This window comes from Sorghum bicolor, chromosome 7, assembly GCF_000003195.3.
Source record: "Sorghum bicolor cultivar BTx623 chromosome 7, Sorghum_bicolor_NCBIv3, whole genome shotgun sequence".
NCBI lineage: Eukaryota > Viridiplantae > Streptophyta > Magnoliopsida > Poales > Poaceae > Sorghum > Sorghum bicolor.
The window spans coordinates 63,315,733-63,338,967 of record NC_012876.2 but is presented as its reverse complement, the minus strand read 5'-3'; the positions used below and the strand labels follow the sequence as shown (position 1 = coordinate 63,338,967).

At 42.4% G+C, this 23,235-nt stretch overlaps 1 protein-coding gene across 1 annotated transcript; it reads left to right on the top strand.

The window, feature by feature from the left end:
- Positions 16,458 to 22,786, top strand: LOC8062433. The gene is made up of 3 exons (XM_021465733.1): positions 16,458 to 16,741; positions 19,377 to 21,789; positions 22,069 to 22,786. Exons 1-3 carry the CDS (start codon positions 16,458 to 16,460, stop codon positions 22,531 to 22,533), a joined length of 3,162 nt encoding a protein of 1,053 aa, XP_021321408.1. The 3' UTR covers positions 22,534 to 22,786.

Here is a 23,235-nt window from a genome sequence, read left to right as displayed (position 1 = left end):
GCCTAAAACCACTCACAAGATGAGTTGGGCCATCCACAAGATCCACCAAATGATCACCAAGCTCTTAATCACCATCAAGCCATCTAGGTGATGGCGATCACCAAAATTAACAAGCACAAACTCTCACTTGACAACAACAAGCCTAATGAGAAGGGTAGATGCACACTTGCTACTCCCTATGCACTAACGAGGTCCTTAATCTTGGACTATCAAATCACAAACACCTCACTAGGCTCTTGCACTCTCTTGCTCTCAAATGGTTTCTTTAGCTAACAAAATGGGCAAGAGAAGAGCTATGGATTAGTAGGAGTTGTATTTATAAGGCAAGCCCTCAAATCCAACCATTACCCTCCAAGTACAGCACCAGTCAGGGTCATCAGACGTGTCAATGATAGGTGTCAGACACGTTCGATGTGTTCAAAACCTATGCTGGAGCAACTATCCATTTGGAGGCATGCCAGACTTTGGCCAGCGTATGATGCTCACCCATCGGATGTGTCCGATGACCCTTAGAGAATTCTCAGACCTCCCTACATAGCATACGATGCTATGCTCAATGTCTGATGCTATACTTAGTGTTCGACGCCAAACCCTAGCTAGCACTTGATGCATTAGCTGAGAGTTCCTCTGCTACAATGCGAGTACCACTGCATCCAATGCTAGGATCCCTGCACGTCTGATGCACCTATCTCCTTTGCTACACACATGATGAACTGATCGGATGCTGGTGTCAGCGTCTAACGCTCACTTCTTCAACATCCAACGTAGCAGAAAAGACTTGGTTCACTTTTGATTCAACTTCTTTGTGAACCCATTTGTGTTCAACCAATATTAGGGCCAATTTGAAGCTACCTAGTTTGACAAGTGTGCACCATACCTAACCGTTAGATTCACCTAAGTCAAGCTACCCATTTGTACCCCCTTAATAGTACGACCAAAGGAAAAAAACAAAGTCCTAATGACTAATCCAAATGTCACCCAACACCTTTGATGCTTGGGACTAACTGCCCTTAACCTTGTCGACAATCCTTTGAAAACCAAAACGTTGTCCATCGATATGGGCATGAAAACCATATTTCCAAAACTGCCATTACCCTGACCTAACATTCTAATGTTTCTGCAAAACAAATATTAGTCATAATAATCAATGGTTGTCATCAATCATTGAAACCCATCCTAGGGGCCTAGATGCTTTTATATCTATCCTAAGTGTGATCACACCCTCTATGGTATTGTAATCATCAAAACAAAAATCCTATTTATACCTTTGCCTTGATGTCCATAGGACTTATTTTCTCTTTCTTTTCTTCCAAGTTGAGCACTTGATCACCTTGTGGTCATCACCACCATCACCATGATCCTCTAGCTTCATCACTTGTCATGGGACTTACCATTTCTTGTTACACACTTAGCATAATGATTAGTCCCTAGGTTTCATCAATTATCCAAAACCAAACTACAACTTTTAGGAGGCCACGGTGCCTAGGGGCGCCATGGCCGGGGTTGTAGCTGAACATGAAGAAGGTAGTGTAGTAGCCACACACGGCGCGCTCACATAGTGAAGTCGGTGAGCCACAAGCTCCCAAGGAACCTGAGCCTGGTGTAGAGCCACCAATAGTGCCACGTTGCTCTAGGCGGTCAAAGAAGGCTGTCACCTATCACGCGTGCACCAGGGGAAGGTGGCGCATAGGAAATCTGCACCGAACCCTAGATCGCCATCCAATATTAGGGTAGCCAACTAGGGTAGCCACCACCAGACATGCACCTCCCTGCACACCTTCACCACACAGGGTAGATTGAGTGAGGGGGAGGGCGGATCTAGCCCTAGGGGGCCCGGATCTGGCTCGTTGGCTGGCCAACCTGCCAGAGTTGCTTAGGCAGGGCAGGGTGGAGGAGGGGTGGTGATGGGAGGAAGAGGAGGATTGGGGAAGTGACGAGGGGCCATCTTTTGGGGTTCACCATGGACCGCCATCGCCGCACGCTAGAGGGCAGTGACGGTGGCCAAAGAAGAGCTAGGAGGGAGGGGGTGCTAGTGCGACAGTGGCTGACCATTTGAGTCTCTCCGGCAGGGCGCTTAGGGGAGAGAGGCAGGTTAGGATTGTATATGTGATGCTCTCTGTATCAAATGAGACTCCACTTTGAAGCTCTTGGTTGACTCTAGAAGAACTCTATTCTCGATCAATATATATTAGTTATACATGGGTAGGGTTGCAATAAAAAATACTTGCAGAATCTCAACTCAAAATATCTTAAGAGTATATTCTAGGAAAACTTAGTGATACAACAAAAACCATGCAAAATCCAGATACAACATATTTGACAAGTTGGACTACTACTTTTCTTTTTGTGTTGGGTATGGATCAATGAGGTGATGGCCTCCATTACGCCAACAACAATTTTTAGAGGCTCTTTTTAGCATAGATAGTGCTATAAAGATCAAGGTTTCATAGATTCCTTGATCTCCAAGGAAGTTCTAAGGCTTCGTTGCCCTAGTCGTTGAGCTGTCGGAGGGACATTGTTGCTTTCCTGTGTGGTCATGGGCAAGAAGGTGTAAAATGGTCCTAGCTTCTGTAAGTGGCAAGGGCAGTCTTTGATTCCATGCTCAAGCGTCAAACCTCTAGCGTTTGACACATACATGTTGTGAGGTTCGAGGCTCTCTCCGAGCCATCTCTCGAGCCTCTTTGGTCAGGTAGGACCCCTAGGTGATAGGGGCTCCAAGTGGGCCTAGGTCCTCATCTTGTCCCTAAGCCACCTTTCCTTCGAAGCCCCTAAGCAACAATGGCTCGGGCCCTTGTGGGCCTTGGTCGATATCCCATGGGGCACACGAGCACATCTAGTGCGGTATCCCCGAGTCCGTGGCTGATTACTAGAATCTATAAGGGTCAATCTCATAGTATGAGTGTTTAGTAATAAGTTTAAGTGACCCCTGTCTTAGGTTATTCATGAGTGAGTATAAAAAGACTCTTGGGGATGATCTTATATACACTCTATTTACCAAACTGTCTTCCAATCCATGAGTGTTGGGAAGTAGCGCACTGCACTCCTCAGCAACACGGTGAAACGAGAACCTTCTCACCTGTTGCCGTGAGAGGCTGAACGGTAATAAACAGTAAACTCAATAGTAGGTGAATACAATGAATGCTCTCTCTCTTTATTAATGATGGCATCATGCCCCTTATATAGGGCTCAGAAACCGACCTAATGACATTTACAAAAATGCCCCGTGATGGTGGGGGAATATTCCAGCATATTCTCCTATTACAGTCTACTAGCCCTAAGTCGTCTGTGTAAATTCACATTACAAACTTCACATATGTTCCCTGTCTAAGGCCTCAGCCGGTCGGAGGCTTGGATCCTCCGCTCGATCGCAAATCCTCTGACGCTTTGGTGTCGGAGGTTCCTCAGCCCGGCCGGGCCGGAGGTTCCACAGCCTGGCCACTCTGGAACTTCCTCAGTCTGCTCGGTTACCGATCCTTCGACACCTTCTCGTCGGAGGTTCCTCAACCTGGCCGGTCCGGAGGTTCCTCGACCCAGCCGCGTCTCTCGCCATCCTTGGACTTAGGGGGGATTAGAGGTTCCTCAACCTTTCTTCGCTTGCGGGCCTTCGCCAGCGTTCCAGTCCCTACGTACACTTTGTACGACAAGACGAGTTGTCAATGTTAGTTCCTCTCAGGAACCTCCGCGTGCATCTGCACGGAGGTTCCTTGGGTGGAGGATAGCCTTCGACGCCTCCGCTTCGGAGGTTCCTCGAGTGAAGGATATCCTTAGACGCTACCAGGGGGAAGGATGCGACCATTCCCCAACAAGAGAGACTGGATCATCTCCCTTAACTCAACAATGAGAGCTGATTTTTTTTTGCGAAAATCAATGAGAGCTGAATTCTGATAGTTGCACAATTAGATAACCCCTTTATTCCTCAATAAATACATTTTTAGTGTTATCTTAAGCCAACTATTTTAAATTTTGATCGAATTTCTAGAAACATCCATCAAGATTTATGACACTAAATTAGTATTATTAGATATATCATAGAATATATTTTTATAGTGTGGCCATTTTACTCTTGTACACAAATTGCATAAATAGGCGTGTAAGGCTACACTCCAGTGCCCACGATGTTAAAATCTTCTGCCAAAGAACTATGGTTATATATTATTGTCGTATATTTTATAGAAACTTTAAACTTTTCTGTAATTCTTTGTCACAAAGTGTAGATGAGTCAATTTTTCTATAGTGACACAAGAGTAAATTGTTTGGAGAATTAGGAGTGTTGGATTAGGTTTTTTTTATAAAAGTATAAGTAGGTAACATTGTATGGTGCAGGGGTTTACTTTAATTTTGTTTTGTAATGTCATAGACAAGTAAGATTGAGTTAAATGTACATAATCATTGGTTAGATGTTTTGCTTTCGTTCTAGGATCTCTTTGTTTTCCGATGCATCTTGTGAGAATCTAGATAGAGTAATAACAAGATAATATGTTTATTTTTTTCTTGAATCTCCGCGGAATTCTTTTTCTAAACCTTTAGCCTTGCACATCTTAGGATTTTTAGCCGCAACTACAAATTGGACAACTGGTCATTGTTCGGGACGACGAGGGCACTCAGATGGATTAATGTGTCATTCATTCGAATGTTAGCGCGGCCGCAGGAAGGGAATGAGGTTGTGCTGGTCATGGGTATGTGGATAGACCTCGTTACCTGGTTGCCGGTTATTGGACCTATGTTCATGGGCATTTTCCAAGCGGTGTTGCTAATTCTTATGAGCAAGATGAAGCTACGAGGTGCTTCTCAGCAGACTAACCGGTCCCAACGGTGCCGACGATTATTGCAGTTGTGGGTTGTCCTGATTGCTTTTATAATTACCTATGCTCTCCAGATAAGTCGGGCTACGGATAATCTCACATATCCCATGGTCATTCCATATGAAGGAGAGACATATTACGATTATTATTCTTCGGAAGCATTTGTTGATGTCAAGGTGTCAGCAGAGATGCTAACGATGGTGGTGGCAGCGTTGCTGCTTATTTCAAGGCCCCCGATAATTTCCAACCTAATCAGTACTCCTTGGGGACGCAATGTAATATGGTTGGCCAAATTGATTGCAGTCGTCAGCCTAGCTTTTGGTTCGGTGCAGCTTGTGTGGCCGCCTGCATTTGAAATTGACGGTGAAGTAGTGGATGCCGATGGTTTTATCATATCATTCGCAACAGCGGTACTATCAGTTGGCAGCCTACAGACTCCGGCAGTTGAAAATTGTAGTCTGATTGTTGGCTGCTGGATCGATGCAACCCTTCATATGTCGTTCCTTTGGTATTTGGCGATAGGTATTCCGGTGCTTCTCGTTAATGTTTGGGGTGGACGGATATCTCTCGTTGCATCCATTGTATCTGTAGTAGCTGTGTTACTGATTCAGAACTTGCAGATCCCGGTCGCTGTCCTTCAGGTCATGCTCTCGTCTTCGCGATTTAACAGACTGCAGTCTGATTATGGCTGGCTGCCGCATGAGAAGGATAGTAGTAGCCCAAACTTGGTGCCAGCGATCAAAGTCTTCTACGTGCTGGCAATATGCCAAGGTTGTTTCTACATCACGGCAAGCATCCTCGGGCTCTTCTCCTTCATCCCACGCAGAATGCTTGTTCGTCAGTCAAAACTCAGAGATCAGTGGGGAGCAAAAGCCATCGATATGTACTATGAGTCCGCCTACTCCACATGTATGGAAATTGGCTTGTTTGCTGCAAGAAAAACGGTGAGCCTCGCTAGCTTCGCCGAAGAGTCCCTAAGCTCCAATTCAAGCAAAACACAGCTCGCTGGTGTTCTCCTTCTTGGCAACCTCCTGCATGAAAGCTGGGGAACCGATTCCAGAGATGAGATGAGGTCAAAAATCATCAGATCCAATAAAACACTTTCCACTTTGATTGCCATGCTCGGCTGGGCAGATGAAAGACACAGACATATCCGGCTAACTGCCGCAAGGATTATCGCCAACCTCGCTGACAACGTTGCAGTTGCTGATATTCCGGGCATGCTGAAGGTGGTGTGTTCGCTCCTTGATGATGAAGAAACTTCAGGGCAAACAACTTCTGGTAATGGAGGAAATGCAGCTGGTAGCCAACCTATAGACGACGATGAAGAACTAGGGCATGAACAAGACAGTAATGAAGGGTGCATTTGGGTATGTCAGTCTTGGCAGAGGATGAAAGACAAGTGGTTCACTGTGGAGAAGCTGCCCTTGGCTGATCAGGAGTCACTCCCCATACTCGGCATGGTAATTCTGGAGAAGCTAGCTCATGATATCAACAATTGTGCAGAAATTGTCAATGCGTCATACCTCATTTCCAAAATTATAGGGCTCATAAGTTACAGAGACAACAGCGTAAGTAGCAACAATGAGCAGCAGTGTGCGGTGATATGTGCATCGCTGAATTTTGTCAGCAAGCTTGCAAGCACCGGAGAGAACATTGGGGCAACACTTCGGCAAGAGCTGTGCAAAAACTTCTTTTTACTGAACAACCTCGAATGTGTGTTAGAGGACAGCCGCAGCAGCCCTAAGCTGATGAGACTGGTGATTGATATCTTAACCAAGCTTGCCTTGGATGAGGACGCAAGGAAAGAGATTGGGTGCTGCAAGATGATTGTTTGGAAACTCATGCATGTATTTTTGGGAAGAATGGGTCAACAAATGCTTACTATATATGATCAGTCCCTGCGAATGGCCGCAGGGGAAGCACTTGCAAACCTTACAACAGAGAGCCCTGCAAATTGCTTGGTTATCTTGGAAGAAACAGGATATGAAGTTATCAAGGATCTCAAGAACATGCTGTGTGAAGGTGAGTACAAATATGTTGCGGCAAGTCTACTGCAGAATATTTGTGCGCATGCCAAAGATAAACTGCGCCATCAAGATGCAAGCAACCACCTGTCATCTGCCCTCCAATTGGTGAGTCTCACACCTCTCACTATTGCTACTAAGAGAAATTGTTAACAATTTTGGCGTGTTCATTATTGCTATTATCAATGAAGTTGCTTGCTTGAAATTTGTTGCATTCTAAGAATTTTAAGACAAATTAAGTAAAAAGATAAAAGACACATATGTCCTCATTTTATTTTGTAATCAGACGCTATCATCAATGTGTTTAATAGTGATTGGTTGATAAACGGAAAGTATTAATGTAAAATTAGTTTTTGTCCTCTAGAATGCATTATATTTGAGGATAAATTTTAAATGTTAGAATACATTGTATTACACGACGGAGGAAGTATGATATAGAAGAACTTCTTATCACTGGAGTTTAGTGGGTTAAAAAAACATGAGCGTGCATACACATAAATTATGGTGGCTTGTCATATATTTGGTTTCGTATTGTTTGGCCATTTAATTAATTAATTTTGAAATAGATGTCATTACCTGAATTTTTATCACGCCACCATTCATGTAGGTGATGGAAAATATAATGTCTGCAGAGGGAAAACATCTCGAGGTCCTAATTGCCCTTGTATCACAAATCTGTGACATGATCCCAGAATCATTTATCCGTGATCACCTACAGTTACGAACCAACCGATCAGAGGTTGTTCAGAAGCTTGTTGGCACACTCAATTCCAACAGAAAACCAAATCCTGAATACCCGAGAATGAGAAGGGTCATAATTGAGATGACCATATCTATTGTGAATTTTTGTCCTTGCTATGCAACTATATTGAGAGAAGTGGGGCTGGTGGAAGCACTGTCCAAGGTAGAAATGACCCCATCAAAAGTGGAGAAATATAGGGTCTTCTATGGCAACATAGGTGTTGTTTTGGAGAGTGGCCCATCTCTGACTACTTTGGTGGCCACGGCAAAGGGGTTAATTCATTCTAGAGCTCCAATTACTGCACTTAACTAGATGACCATGCTTGATTAATCATCAGGGTTGAATATTCATCGTGTTGTTAATATGCATGCATATTGTGGCTATTTGGTAATGGTGAACATGTGGATTGTGTCTAGAGAGACCATGGATTTCTTAATCTTCGTACTCCTAAACTATTTTGTTACTTTGTATTATATATTTGTAATATTACACTATGTTAAAAAAGCACTTCATAGATGAGCGTTCAGCTGCATCAGAGATGTGCCAGTGCGTGACGGCAATACGACGTCTATAATAATGCTATAGACGCGCAAAATAAGCGTCCGTATTAAGAATATACCTACATACACACGTATCCACATGTGACTGTGGTTAAAGTAGAATACGTGTCTGTGTGATGACAACACCCAGACGTATATACTACACACGGGTCTGTAGTATGGATACCACTATAGACGCGTTCTTTAAGCGCGTCTGTTTTAGTGAACATTGTATAGACACTCATGCTCTACATGCATTTGAAGGTATATTACTACTACAGACGCCAGCAGTGAACACGTCTGTCTGAAAGAGCATAGTAGCGACACATGTACAGTACATGCGTATGTAGTTATGATGCTACATTGTTATTATGCGTATATACTAAGGAGCACACTATAAACTTTTGTTTTTTTCACACATCTCTAATATGTTCCTTACCATAGACCCTCTATAGTAAGAAAAATACTACAGATGCATGCGTTTCATACCTACAGGTTTGTAGCCCACAATACAACAAGGACAACACTGATATACATAGAGAATCACATATATATATATATATATATATATATATATATATATATATATATATATATATATATATATATATATATATATATATATATATATATATATGTGTGTGTGTGTGTGTGTGTGTGTGTGTGTGTGTGTGTGTGTGTGTGTGTGTGTGTGTGTGTGTGTGTGTGTGTGTGTGTGAAGAACTATTACAGGATTACAGTTGTTCATCACACACAATTGACAATACACAGATTGTTCATCAGACAAACTACACAAATTGTATCTCATCTCCAATTGTATCTTACATAGTTCATCATAAGTTTTTTACCAAGTAACTCACTTCTCGAGATGCATAGTTCCAAAAGCAGAGATTAAATGAACTTATATATACCTGGCACGTGATCATGGTCGACTGTCACCGACATAAAAGTCGCCTTCTTCGTTGATGATCCGGCGGTCTCCTCTCTAAGGCCTGGTAGATTTATTTCAGGCGTCATCGTTTTATATTCTTGTAGTTACCAAAGAGCATCGTCAATAAATATAAAAACACAATGAATATGGCTGAAGGCCAATGGTCGAGGCATATGAGATACTACTGATTGTGTGTAGCATCATCAGTGCATCACATCACTTGCTAAATTGCCGACACAAAACTAGTATGTAATAACAGGTAGGTAAAACTCCAACGAGCGCCGTTGCCATTCCATGACCCAGCGCAAGCACTCAATTCCATTAACGTATACAGCGCGAATGCATTTTAAGTAAATCACAGTAGTAGCTGAGCGCTAGCATATACATAAGTCATTGCAGTTATAGTCTTTACAGTCTGTCTGTTTCAACACCTCAAGCAAGTTGTGTATCATGAAGAAACCACATGTGTGGCCCTAGCTCTAACCTTGCTGCTGGCACTATGAACAAATGAACACATATTTATTAATGGAATTGATAAAACGATTTCACAACCGCAATAAAAACACTATTTACTGGAACTTTGAAATGATGACTCAACGTCATCTTTTTTGTCCTTTCTTCTTCGGCTTAGGTTGCCATTTGCCAAAATCTCTACATATACGTGGGTTGTTATAAAAATTCTTTGATCTCCACTAACTTAATTAAAAAAAATGCATAGGGAAATAGTAGGCTAGACAATACTCACTCATCTATCAATTCTTCGATAAGAGTCAACTTTGAGGTCCTGCCTCTATTGGAGTCGAGGTACATCACTCTCTTCCAATCTTGACAGATGATGACAGCAACCTAATGTCCATCACAGTGATGTGCAAACACCATAAACTTTTAGTTGGCATATTTTGCTAGACAGGATGTCAAATAGTCCACGTAATATTGTCTATCTTTCTGGAAGCATGGTCGAAGCAAAAGATCGAATATACTACAGAGAGGAACGAGTTAATTAGGCCCCGTTTGGTTTGGGTCGGTAAAATTTATCACCCATCACATCAAATATTTAGACATATGTATAGAGTATTAAATATAGACTATTTACGAAACTAAAAAGACAGCTGGAGAGTAATTTGATAGACGAATCTTTTAAGCCTAATTAGTCTATGGATACTAATAATTGTCAAATAAGACGAAACTGCTACAGTACCCGTTAAACTTTAATACCCCAAACCAAACACTCTCTTAGTTAGCTAGACTTGATCACGAGCTTACCTAGCTACATATAGAAGCAAAGCACGCCTGCCGACACCAGCGCGCCTCTTTTTCCTTCGTCCGCCATAGGAGAGCGCCTCCCACCGGCAGCAACAGTGCATGTCCCCACAAGCCAACTCTCTTCCCACGAGGCTCAAAGCCAGAGGCATGCTTCACGCGCGACGACGATAAGTACCGCCACCATGAGAGCAACGCAAGAACCCGCTGAGAGATCCATTTGGCGCCAATACCTCGCTCTTCTCGCGCATGAGACCAGCTAAAACACCCAAAATACTACATACGCGCCTGAGGAACTCACGTCTGCAACTACCAAGGTGTCTTCAATGAGACTGCAAACGCGCATGCTGTACGTGCGTCCGTAGACTTTGTTACCGCTATCCACGGCCTCAGGAATCATAACACGCGTACTGCATCGAGGAAGAAGAGCAGTTGAAGAAGGTGAACAGTTGTAGAAGATGCAATCGCGCGCTGGTTACAGTAGCGACGCGCGCGCGTCAGGGATACCTTGTTAATTTTCTGCAAGCTATGATTCCTTGCCGAGATTCGTCCTGCCCGCTCTATTTGCTGAAATTTCTGATTTTCCCCACTCTTATGACGGGAACAACCCAAGTTCTCATCTTTTATATCCTGCCCTTGCCAGGAAGATGGCACCAGAACCCTCAGCAATGTCTTCGCTGGAATCAATCCTGGCACGGCGCTTCCCAGCAGTAGCCGTGGGCTTCATGGCCGTGTAAGCAGCTGCCTTTTCTTGCAATCAATCCTTCATTACTGAAGTCTCTTTTCATACGTATAAGTTGCAACTACTGAAAATTGATGAAGTTTGTGATGAGGAAAAAAAGGGCACTACTGAAAAGTTCTTGTTATTGCCCTCTCAGGCAGGTGGTGGCATTGGAATCCTCAGCAATCTTTTCCGTGGTGCTGGCTGTTCGTCCAGGCATGGTTGTTCCCAGCAAGCGTGAGATCCTCAGTGGCTGTGTAAGTTGCTACACTTTCTGTGGACTTATGCCTGCTTTAGTATGATTGTGTCGACGGCACGAGAGTTGTGACCATAGATGGGTGGGTAAATTGTTGTCAGTAAGGCAAGCTTCAACCTGATTTTAACTCTTTATTTGAGCTTACATCTCAAACTTGACTGTTATCTTTGCAATCTGTATGAAGAATTGTTGTGCTTGTTGCTTCACCTCAATTTTTAATCTCATTTTGCACGATTTGGGTCCCAAGCAAGTGTGCATTCTGACTTCTGTCCCTGAATTATGCAGGCTGCAAGGTGCCTTAACACGGAAACTGGCTGGTCAACAAATGGAATGCGATCAAGTATCATCGAGGACCGTTTAGTGTGCAGCAAAATATGAAGATAATCAAACTGCAGGCTGAATTTGAGATGACGAAAAAGGACATGAAACTGCTGAGTATGCCGCGCTGATTCTAGGAGCTGGAGTAGTCGCAGGACTGTTGGCTGATTGGCTTTCCTAAATTGTAAGTTCTGTTGCTGCTTAAATACGCCACTTGGGCCATGTTTGGTGGAATCTTTCCAGTGAGAGAATTCCAGGATAATCGTAGATTGGACGGTTAGAGAAGTCCTACATGGTGAGGAATTTCACCTCACCTGCCAGAGAGTTCCTAGAAAGGTCTAGATAGGTTCAAGCAATTTGTAAGATCTGGAATACTCCCTTGCAACAATAAGTTGCTGCTTAGGTTAAGGACTTCAAGTTTGCAAGTATGGCGGTGTATGACGACTGTAAACTTTTTAGTTTTTGGATGCTAGGATAACATGCATTGAACACAAAAGAGAAGAGTCAACTCACAGAGTACGATTGCCCAATCAAGACAAAACAAAGGCACCACCACAACAGGAAAGACTGCATTGCATTATAGGAAGCAGTTTCCTTTACAAAATTCACAATAAGTTGTTCACTTCAGGTAAGAAATATTATTTCCAACAAGTAACGTAGTCATGTGCCATAATCAGTACTTATCAGGCAGCTAGACCACGGGGAGACATAGTAGGTTCTAATTAGCTGAATAATTTTAAGCATTGTGGTAAATCTAATTTGCAACCACTATGCACAAATTTGGACACTACCTAGGTGTAGTTTCCCGGCTGATCACCGACATCTAGCAAGTGTGAAAAAGAATCACATCGAGAGGAGGTTATAATATACTCCACAAGCGTGAAAAAGAACCGTGCTACTTCGTCCATTTGAAATTATAAGATATTTTAATAATTTTAAAGAGTAAAAATATTTTAAATTTAACTAAAATTATAAAAAAATTATAAAAATTTATAACATTAAATAGTATACATAAAAATATAATTAGGAAAGAATCTAATAATATTTAGTTGGCATCATAAATATTATTATCTTATTATATATAAATTTAGTTAAACTTAAGATATTTTAACTCTCCAAAATTGTTGAAATGTTTATAGTTTGGGATAGAGGGAGTACAAGATAACACGGTGTGTGTGTGTGATCAATCACGGCGATCACAGATCACCTGGAGGAGCAAGTCAGCATGTGGTGTATGTGTTGCGATTAAAAGAAAGAAGAGGCACTCCTGAAATGAAAAGACAAAAACTGAACAAATTATTACAGCAGGATCATCATTCGTGGGGCTCCTTCTTGGGCCTAGATGCCTTGGTCATCAGTTATGTTAGGCCCAGACCAGTCCAAAGAGTTTAAGGATTCCAGCCCAAGCGGTTGGTTCATCGATCAGGCAGTGGGCCGAGCAGATCCAGCCAGGCAGCCAGCGTGAGCTCCTCTATTTATAGGGACCGGCGCAAGCGCAACGCAGCTCCTAAACCCTAATAATCTAAGCCACCATTTTCATTCGTCTCAGCCGCCGCCGTCGTTGTCGCTTGACGGTAGTTAGCTTTTGAGTCTCTCGTGGACATCTCCCGCTGATCCGGATCCCCGCGACCGATGATGCTCCCGGAGCTGGCCTGCCGTGGGGAAGCAATTCGTCGAACAGCTGCTGCAGCAGCTGAGAGGAGGTTGGTAGGCGTAAACCTGAGCCTCGACCACGCGCACTCTAGCTGTTCGGCGAATTGCTCCACGCATGGCAGGCCCTGCCTCGGTAGTAGCCGCCTTCAACCAGCTCGCCAGCTAGCTGTGTTCACAAACTAATTCACTGACGACCATCTTCTTCTGACTTGTTATTTTGTTTGATTCACTGATTGTATCCGTCTGCTGCTTTGTCTGATTTACTGGCCATGATATTCAGTGTCCTAGTTCACTGAGGTCTTATTTAGTTCGCGAAAAGAAAAGTTTTTGATAGCGTAACACATTTATAACTATAGCAATTAATATTGGACTAATTATACTTTACAAAATTTGTCTCGCAAAATCATAAAAATTGTACAATTAGTTATTTTTAATCTATATTTAATACTCTATATATATGTCTAAACATACGATGTAATGGATCGAAATGTTTTTGGATGAAAACTAAATATGGCCTAATTTTAGTTTTAATTGTTTAATGCATATATGTACTTCCTCTGTCCACGAATAAATATACGTCTTATTTCTCAAGGAGTTAAATCTTTCTAAATCTAACCTAATATATATAAAAATATATTAATATTTATCATATTGGATATGTATCATTAGATTTAGCAATAAATCTATACTTTTATAATATACTTATTTGCATATATAAATGTTGATATTATTTAATATTTTTCTAGTTAAATTTTAAAAAGTTTGACTCCTTAAAAAGCGAGACATACATTTATTTGTGAACGGATAGAGCATGCAACATGGGCCTTGTTTAGTTCAAAAAAAATTTGCAAAATAGGAATACTAGCACTTTTGTTTGTATTTAACAAATATTGTCCAATCATGAACTAACTAGGTTCAAAAGATTCGTCTCATCAATTCTGACCAAACTGTGCAATTAGTTTTTATTTTCGTCTATATTTAATACTTCATGCATGCGTTTAAAGATTTAATGTGACGAAGAATCTGAAAAATTTTGTAAATTTTTTTGGGAACTAAACAAGGCTCGGATTTGATTGCTTGTAAAACACATGAACTTATTACACATGCCTCTTCCTTTCTTCTAGTAGTTTTTTTTTTCAATTCATTGTGGAAATAAGACTTCACTATGGAAATTTGATGATTTTAGGAAAGTACTGTATTATTGTGAGGCGGCTGTTAGGGGTATCGGATAGACATCTTTGTATATTATCGTGTTCTGGTATTCTTGCTTCCAACAGGATGAAATGTGTAAAATTTGTATGCTATATATACTTAGATTTGAAGGCAAGGCCACTAGAATGCAGTTGTAGCTAATCAAAAACATATATTTCCAGTGTCAAAATTTCTCTGTCGCTGGTTCAATTTGAATCTATGTATGAACTATTCCCTTTGTTTTTGTAATGTACGCGTATGATGACGCCGTAGTTAGTTCAACACAAAACATTTTCAAAACGTTTTCGACTGCTAGCCAAGCCTTTTCTGGCGATGCAACCAAAACAGTGCTGCTCTATGAAGATGAGGCGCATGAACCCGGCGATTTGATGTTATGCTGTGTTAGCTTAAGTCTGGCGCTTATCTGCTCTAGCTTCTGTCTCGTTGTTTTTGGTACTTGTTATATGGCTAAAACTCTAGCTGCTCTAATTTTAAGATCTCCTGCGTGGGATCGCTCGTCTAGGTCTTCTATACTCTGTCTGAAACCTTTCTAAAAACTCTCGATGTATTTATGTTCATCTTCTTTACTCTATCTGAAACCTTCTAAAAACTCGATGTATTTCCGTTCATCAGTCAATAATGGAAATGAGGTATGGCCTCGTTTGGAAAAAATATGAAATTTACCTCTGTAAAACTATGCCAAAGGTGTTGGGAGTTTAGGCCTTCTGTCGCTGCCCCTGCCTACTGGACGCCGCCAGCGGCATAAGGGATTTGAAGCAGTTTTAAATGAAAGCAAACAAAACAAACAATGATTTATAGTGGACAATGTTATTTTCTTCAAAAATACTCAATGGCAGTTGTCTTATTAGGCGTCTTTCCGTTGGCCACCTACTCCCAAGCTCGCACCTCTCTCTATCTCTCTCTCTCACACACCTTTGGCGAGCTCCATTTTCGGCGCATATGCCCGAGCCCCAACTCTACTGAGCTCCACCCCGACACCCATGATCAAGTGCCTGCCACACATTCTTCTTCCCCAACTCTAGCGGTCTTAGAAAAAGAGGCTTGAGGGGAGGTAGGTTGGCCAGACTGTGAGAATGGCGCTCGGGTGGTTATGGGCCCTAGGATGACAGAGGCAGTCGGGCCAGGTTGAGGCGGGAGAGCTCCATGGCTGCCATGCATGAAAGGAGCTAGGGTTGCATCGCATGCTTGGGGGAAGAAGGAGCTCCATGGCCAGTGGAGGGAAAGAATGTGGCGCGCTAGGGTTGCACCGGAGCTCCGCAGGGGCGGCGGAGGTGGCCAGACCAAGTTGGGGTGAGAGAGCTTCATGGCCGCTGCAGAAGGAAGAAGGAGCTCCTTGGCTGGGGAAGAGGAAGAAGGCTGGTGCGCTAGTGTTGCACTTTAGGAATTGAAACTTTTAGGAACAAAGTGACTACCGAGTTGGTTCTCTATCACTGACACTGTCATTATTAGAAGCCTCTACTAGTGTTTAAAAGCTTTTAAATCTCATTTGAACGCTCTGTTTAAACTACTTTGTAACTACTTTGACCATTTAAATGAATTTGATTCAATTCACTATTTAGAAAGAAGGGCATGGATGGGGATTTTTGGTCCTTGCTGTCGGCGAGGAAGAGAGCAGAAGGGGGCAGACGGGTTGCTTTGAACTATAGGAACTTTTTTTTCCTTTGATGAATATAATGGCGTGCCTTTCCATTAAGAAAAAATAGACTTGATCTCGTTTATAAGGGAAACTAGACTTGGAAATCTTGCAAAGACACGTATGAAAACACAGAAAAACCCCACAAAAACATGTAACACACACAAGGATCCTCATGACTAACCTACAGTAACCTAATTACAAATAGAGGTAACATGCAAACCAACGACGCCCTGATGTACTACTACAGGAACTGACACCAGGAATAAAGAAAAAGCACAGACGATGCTGACTTGTTGGGGAGGCTAGGTACGGATCTATTGTTAATGTTACTACCTACCGGCCGGGCAGGCAACACGAACAATGGCGGCGGCGACGACACCGCCGGCAGGCGTCCATGGCGCCGGCGAGGTTTCTGTCCGAATTACTGCTGCTGCAGCAGCAGCGGCAGGCGGTGAGCTGCAGCGGAGGGAGCGGACGCTGAACCGCTTCGTGCGAGTTGTTGCATTCTGGGAGTGGGCGGGAAACGCGTTCGGCGCGCTGGCCTTCCTGTGGGCGACCGGCGTCTTGCTTGGCGGCTTCTGCTCCGATCTCAAATCAACGGATTTCTGGTTCGCCATGGTCATTATCTTCGTAGAAGCCTTCAGGTACGTACGTATGTACATATACCCTTGCTGTCTACGTACTGACTGTACTACTCATCAGCTCCATTCTTTATTTGCCATTATATTGGCGCCCGTTTACTTGCACGCAGACACTCAGCCGTGCATATATACTTGTTTATATATAGCTAATATATAATATATGCGTACGTGCCAAATAATATAACATCAGTTAGACTGTATGTTTCGGCCTATTTTTTGTTTCTAATCTTTTTCTTCTCTTTTTACGCTTGCAAAAAATTTTGCAAAATATAAACAGTAACATTTTTATTTGTATTTAACAAATATTGTTTAATCATAGGCTAACTAGGCTTAAAAGATTCGTCTCGCAAATTACATGCAAACTATGTAATTAATTATTTTTTTATCTACATTTAATGCTTCATGCATGTGCCGCAAGATTCGATGTGACGGAGAATCTAGAACATTTTGCAAAATATTTGGAGGAGTAAACAAGGCCTGAGCAACGAGCCAACGATCCCTGTCTCCTAACTCACCCTTCCCCTCGCCCTCAGCTCACGACTCTGGCGGCACCGGGCGCTGCCCCCCCTCCCCCGGCGCTGGTCCTCCTCTCTCTCTCTCTCTCTCTCCTCCCACCTATCATGCGTAGGCCGAAGGAAGTAGCAATCTATCATTTTTAATAAATTTTTAGTACATCATATTTTTAGGATTAGAATCTCTACTTATCATGTTTCTTACTATTGGAGATTTATCTTCTTCTCCTCCTCTCTGCGACACTAAGAGGATAGATGCAATCGTTTAAAGATGAGGTCGGTAATTACGGTGTCAGGATCCTCACCGGTTGATGATATGGAGACTTTTATTTTCGTACGGTGACATAGGCGGAGATGGTGTCACCGCAACAGGAAGAAGAAGAAAGAAGACACTAGAAAGAAGAAGTTTCTCAACTAAGACTATATAAATGCATGTTAGCCATCATTCGTTGGGCATATGTCATCAATTTTTTTGCCGAGTATTTCTCTGTTCGGTCATCCATACTACAAAGCATCGTACATGTTTGGTATGAGTACGCATCCCAAGATCTTATTTATAGTAGTATAGTACAAAAAGATGTTCTTGGTGAATCTAATGATACTTATTGGTATCCTAAATAATGATACTTTTTGCATAAAATTGGTCAAAGTCGAAGTGTGGCTTGACTTAGCAGTGTGCTAGAATTGTATTCTTTTGCGGTGATGAGAGTAGTATATAAATGGTGCTTGTGGTTCTGACATACTCAGGCGACGTTATGGGATGCGTGTTGGTTAAACTTTCTCAATTTTGATTAGGTTTATAGAAAATACTGAAATATTTATATCTTCAAATAAATTTATTTGGATAGTATATTCAACGATCTATCTAATGATACTAATTATGTATTATATATAAATATTAATATTTTTTTAATAATTGGTCAAAGTAAAAAAAATCTGATTTCTCGAGAAGCGAGAATGACTTCTATTTTGGGATAGTGGGAGTATATTTGATGAGTATTACCCTAGGTAGTGTCACTGACTAGGAAGTTTGGTCAAAGTCACTGTTAAGTTCTCATGAGGAAACCCCAAGTTAAATACGTAGTGTACATGGGAGCTGCGTTTGACGAGGCAAAGCACCCGCTGCTCTGGGCTCTGGGAGTGGGGCCTAGTAACCTATGAGCGGACGACTCTGATCAACTGTCTGACCTCCCCGACCATCAAGCAAAAGCAACCAAATTAAACCAAGGGCCAAGTGGTGGCCTGACCATCCGAGGGGCCTGTGCGAGTGTGTGATGATTTGCCAACCTGAATTAGAGAGTTTTTTGTTTTTTTTTTTGGAAAAACTACGTCCAATAGCTTCGCTAACTGGTTTTCAAAAATGGCGACCATGATTTTCAGCCAGGAGAATTCATGCGCCTTTCCTCCATCCAGTCCCGTGCAAGCAAGTGCATGCAAGAACCTTCCCACACGAGCCCTCTTGCCATTTCCCCATACATGTCACCATGAATTAAAGAAGGTGTTGTGGTGTTCTAGTAATTTAGAAAGCTATCTATTTTAGACATTCTCTAAACTTACAAAATCTCTCTTGGGATGCTCTGATCAATTTAAATCTTAAGTCCCTGATAGGGCTAAACCATCCGAACTAAACATGTGATTACAAATTTACTAGTTGGTGGCAGAAACACCAACAGTACCGTTGGCCTAGATAGTCATATCCCTACTTTGTTTTCATATTAAACGACTTTTTACAACTTGTAAATGATTTTTTTAAAAAAAAAAATCTAAAATTTATTTTTAGAGAAGGTTGATTTAACAAAACCAACCCTAAAAATAGTTTTTTAAGAATAGTTGTCTTAAGATAACCGTCCTTAAAAATCGATTTCTAGTAATGATTTCAAAACCGTCCTTGAAAATCACTTTTTTTTTATATAATCAATAGCATAGTAGCAGCTTTTTAAACCGATCTTGAAGATTATTTTTTACCATTAGCAAAATTCATTTCTGTATAGTGCTGCCAATTCGGATACCGGTTTGGATGAGATTTAACAACCAGCATAGACGAGGAGTTTGTACATACAAAAGAGGTTTTTTCATGTATATTTGTGTTTGTGACTTCGTCTGAACTTTGGCTTTACGCTTGTCAGGATTTTTAGCCGCAACTACAAATCGGACAACCAGTGGTTGTTCGGGACGACGAGGGCACTGTGGACTAACGTGTCTTTCGTTCGCATGTTGAGGAGACCGCAGGAAGGGAATGAAGTGGTGCTGTTCATGGGTTTGTGGATAGACCTCGCTACCTGGTTGCCTGTTGTTGGACTTATGTTCGGGGGCATTTTACAGGTGGCGTTGCTCATCGTTATGAGCAAGATGCAGCTCCGAGGTGCTTCTCAGCAGACTAGCCGGTCCCAGCGGCGCCGACGACTATTGCTGCTGTGGGGTGTTCTGATTGCTTTTATAACTGTGTATGCTCTCCAGTTCAGTCGGGCTATGGATAATCTCGAAATTCCCACGCTTATTCCATCCAGAGGATGGGCAGAATACAATTACTATCATACGACAGCATTTGATCTTGCCTCCGTGTCAGCAGAGCTACTAACAATGGTGGTGGCAGCGTTGCTGCTTATTTGTAGACACCCCAAAATTGCCAACCTAACAAGTACTCCTTTGGGACGCAGTCTACTATGTTTGGCCAAACTGATTTCAGCAGTCAGTCTTGTTTTTGGTTCGGTGCTGCTTGTGTGGCCGCTTGCACTTAAAACTCATGGTCATCCAGTGGATCCCAATAGTTTCATCATATCATTCACAACATTGGTACTATCACTTGGTAGCCTACAGACTCCTGCAGCAGAAAATTGTAGGCTGGTTGTTGGCTGCTGGATCGACCTGACCCTGCACATCCTGTTCCTTTGGTATTTGGTTGTAGGTTTGACAGTGGTACAGCTTGATAGTGTTTGGGGTAAAGAACTATCTCTGGCTGCATCTATTGTATCTGTGGTAGCTGTGCTGCTGATTGAGAATCTGCAGATCCCGGCTGCTGTCCTTCAGTTGATGCTCTCGTCTTCGCGATTTCACAACCTGAAGTCTGATTATCGTGGTGTAAAAGACAGGATTAGCCCAAACATGGTGCCAGCAATTAAAGTTTTCTACGTGCTGTCTATATGTCAAGGTTGTTTCTACATCATGGCAAGCATCCTCGGGCTCTTCTCCTTCTTCCCGCGCAGAATGCTTATCCGTCGGTCAAAACTCAGAGGTCAGCAGGGAGCCAAAGCCATCGATCTGTACTACGAGTCCGCCTACTCCACATGCATGGAAACTGGCTTGTTTGCTGCAAGGAAGACAGTGAGCCTCGCCAGCTTCGCCAAGGAGTCTCTAAGCTCCACGTCAAGTGATGAGACACGTCTAGCTGGTCTGCTTATTCTTGGCAACCTCCTGGATGAATGCAAGGAAACTGATTCTAGCCAAGAGCTGAGGACAAAAATCATCAGCTCCAAAGAGATATTGTCCACATTGATTTTCATGCTCGGCTGGGAAGATGTCAGACACCATGATGCTAGGCTTAATGCTGCTAGGGTCATCGCCAACGTCGCCGACAGACTTACAATTGCTGAGATCCCAGGCATGTTGAAGCTGCTGTCGTCGCTCCTTGATGCCACTAATGACCTACTAGCATATCAAGAAACTTCAGTGCAAATAGCTTCTAGTAATGCTGGAAATGCAGGTAGCCAACATACAGATGAACAACTATTAGAAGGGCATGCACAAGAAGGACGATGCAATTGGGTACACGGGTGTTGGCAGCAGATGAAAGACAAGGTCTGTTCTGGAGGAGCTGCCCTTGAGGCCTTGACTCCTCAGGACCCACTCCCCATACTGGGCATGGTAATTCTGGAGAAGCTTGCTCATGATCCTGACAATTGTGTAGAAATTGCTAAATCAACATACCTCATTTCGAAGATTATAGGGCTCATAAGCTACTCAACTGACTGTGAAAATAGCAACAATGAGCAGCAGCGTGCAGTGATATGTGCATCACTGAATTTTGTGAGGAGGCTTGCAATCACCGGAGGGAACATTGGGGTGGTGCTTCGGCAAGAGCTGTGCAACAACTCCTTTTTACTGAGCAATCTCGAATGTGTCTTAGAGGACAGCCGCAGCAGCCCTGAACTAATGAAACTAGTGATTGATATCTTAACCAAGCTGGCCTTGGATGAGGGTGCAAGGAAAGAGATTGGGAGCTGCAAGGTGACTATTTGCAAACTCTTGCATGCATTTATTGGGAAGGATGGACCAACCAATGCTTACTACGACAGTGATCGTCAGTTCTTGCGAATGGCTGCAGGGGAAGCACTTGCAAACCTTACAACAGAGAGCCCTGAAAATTGCTTGGTTATCTTGGAAGAAACAGGATATGAAATTATCAAGGATCTCAAGAGCATGGTGTGTGAAGATGAGTACATATATGTTGCCGCAAGTCTGCTGCAGAATATTTGTGCGCAAGCCAAAGACAAACTGTGCCATCAAGATGCAAGCAACCACCTGTCATCTGCCTTCCCAATGGTGAGTCTCTCTATTGCTACTAAGAGAAATTGTTAAGAAGTTCGGCTTGTTCATTATTGTTATTATCAATGAAGTTGCTGGCTTGAAATTTGAAGTATATGGTATAGTAGAACTTACGACTGGAGCTTCAGCTTAGTGGGCTTAAAAAACATGATCATTCATACATAAATTAAGGTGGTTTTTCATATATTTCGTTTCGTATTTTTTGGCCATTTTAATTAAATGATCTTGAAATAGTCGCCATTGCCGGATGTTTTTATCACACCACCGTTCCTGCAGGTGATGGAAAATATAATGTCTGCGGAGGGAAAACACCTAGAGGTCCTAATCGGCCTCGCGTCACAAATCTTTGACATGGTCCCAGAATCATTTATCTATAATCAGCTACAGTTACAAACCAACCGATCAGAGCTTGTTCAGAAGCTGGTTGGTACACTCAACTCCAACAGAAAACCAAATTCTGAATACCCAAGAATGAGAAGGGTCATAATTGAGATGGCGATATCTATGGTGAAATTTTGTCCTCGCTATGCAACTATATTGAGAGAAGGGGGGATGATGGAAGCACTGTCCAAGGTAGAAATGACCCCATCAAAAGTGGAGAAGCACAAGGTCTTCTATGGCAACATAGGTGTTGTTTTGGAGAGTGGCCCATCTCTGACTGCTTTGGTGGCCACGGCAAAGGGGTTAATTCATTCTGCAGCTCCAACTATTGCACTTAACCAGACGACCATGCTTGATTAATCATCAGGGTTGAATATTCATCGTGTTGTTAATATGCATGCATATTGCGGCTATTTGGTTGTGTGTGTGTGTGTGTGTGTGTGTGTGTGTGTGTGTGTGTGTGTGTGTGTGTGTGTTGTGTCCTAGAACTTGTGGATCGTGTCTAGAGAGACCATGGATTTCTTAATCTTCGTACTCCTAAACTCTTTTGTTGCTTTGTATTATCCGTAGTATTACTTCACTTTTGAATATCATAAAACTGATGCATAATAAATCCCAGAGGATAGCTGACCTTTTTTGTGGTGAGGAAGTGAGAACTGAGAATCATCCCTAACTTTTGGTTTTGGATCGGAGCAAGAGATAACTAATCATTTGACTCTGTTATTCTTTGATCAATTCGGAAACACGTGACATGACCCAATTCTCGAAAAGAATGCCAGATGATCATGACCATTTCGCTATTGTGAGGGTCTATGGCCAGATGTTATATTGAAGGGGAAGGGTCAAGACTAGAGGTTGTCTACCATGGGACAAGAGTACTTGAGGAAGGTGCAGCTCAAGTAGTCAAATGTATCTATACATTTATTAAGATCTAAGTCTAATATTGCTATTCTTTGATTTATATATGATTTTTTCATAGACACATGCGTGCCGCACAATGCATTTCCACTACTTTACTATAAAAGAGTGAAAGATTTTTTTAAAAAAAATTAGTCACCTTGA